The 1,348-nt window shown below is 42.7% G+C and overlaps 1 protein-coding gene across 2 annotated transcripts in view; it reads right to left on the bottom strand.

Moving 5' to 3' along the window:
• DLG3 (discs, large homolog 3 (Drosophila)) overlaps positions 1–1,348 on the bottom strand; it is a 48,632-nt gene that overhangs the window by 23,825 nt on the left and 23,459 nt on the right. For both annotated transcript variants that reach the window (XM_010832111.1, XM_010832112.1), the window contains exon 3: positions 135–249. In XM_010832111.1, the coding sequence (XP_010830413.1) occupies positions 135–205 (71 nt within the window). In that variant the 5' untranslated portion in view covers positions 206–249. The remainder of the gene's footprint in view (positions 1–134; positions 250–1,348) is intronic.

The following is a 1,348-nucleotide window of genomic DNA, read 5'->3' as shown; positions in this document are numbered from 1 at the left end:
AGCACACAGTGCAAAGTGTTGTTTTAGTACTGGGAGTACACACTCCCTATCCCACTAGTTAAACAAGAAGGGCTGGGTTGGCACGGAGCTTCCCTCATGCCACACAAAGCCTAGTGTTCCAAAGTGAGACTTACCTCACATACAAGGATCTCTTCTCACTTGTTCGCAGGGACCCAGACCCAGAGCTCATGCTGCTGTTCATCATCTGTTCTCGCAAGTCATGGATCTTCGATTCAAAGCGACTGTACTCTGTCAGGGAGACAAGGGAAAGGACAGGAAAAAAATGAACCCAAGGAGCTGCACTGAGCCTATCTGCCAGCGGCCAAAAGGCCAAGAGGACCCTTGGCTTCAAAGCAGCCAGAGCCAGCCCAGTCAATCTTTGCTTTGATAAGCAGAGTACCTCTGGCAAGCACAGAAAGACAGATTTCTCTCCACCCCCAGAGTGAAAGAATGAAAGAATACACCTGAAAAAATAGTAACTTTTGGACAAATCGAATGGAAAAAGCTTACTGATCTTAAAAAATAACTGGAAAGAGGTCCCAGAGCAGCCTTCATAAATCTTTAGAGCAGACACTGAGACCCAAGGAGAGCAGATGGGAAAGGAGACTTTCCCGAAAAGTGGATTGCAGAGAACAGATGGCCCTGAGACGCAGGGTGGAAGGGCAGGAAAAGACCTGAAGCCATTATATGATTATTAGGCAAAGAAGATGATCTGTTTCTAGGTGACTTTTTTTTGAGGGGGGAGAATGGAATGCAGTACAAAGGTAAAAACAAACCTCACAATCAGAAAAGGAGATCACAAAGGTCTCCTGAATTATTTCCCTCTTAACAATCAGGGTCTTTGGCTTCAGTAACAATTGAACAAACATCACAATAAAAATTCTCCCAAACCCAGAAGTCTGCTGATATATCTCTCCTCCAAAATCATCTAGTCAGTAGGATCATAAGTCTGTGACCAACTATGTAGCCCACTGACACCATCACATAGCCTGAAAAAGCCTCATCATTCTGGAATGGTGACTCCAAGTTTATATCCAATTTAAGAAAACCTGACAAAGGAAAATGAACTCTATCCATACAACTACTATAAAAGGCTTTTTATAGGGTTACTTTACTGTGACATTCTCTTAGTACATCTCAAATGTGATATTCACATTTACCACACACATACAGACACACACACTCAAACACACACCTCACACATTTTTCAGGTCTATGATCGCCACATAAAATGGGATATCTCTATGGCACAGACTGTGAAAATGACAGAAAAGAGGCATACTTCATTATGAGAAGCTGATTTTAAAGGAAGTCAATACTAGAGGGTTGAAGGTTTATACTAGGGGGT

Source organism: Bison bison, unplaced genomic scaffold (assembly GCF_000754665.1).
Source record: "Bison bison bison isolate TAMUID 2011002044 unplaced genomic scaffold, Bison_UMD1.0 scf7180017864537, whole genome shotgun sequence".
NCBI lineage: Eukaryota > Metazoa > Chordata > Mammalia > Artiodactyla > Bovidae > Bison > Bison bison.
This window is presented reverse-complemented; position numbering and strand designations above follow the sequence as displayed.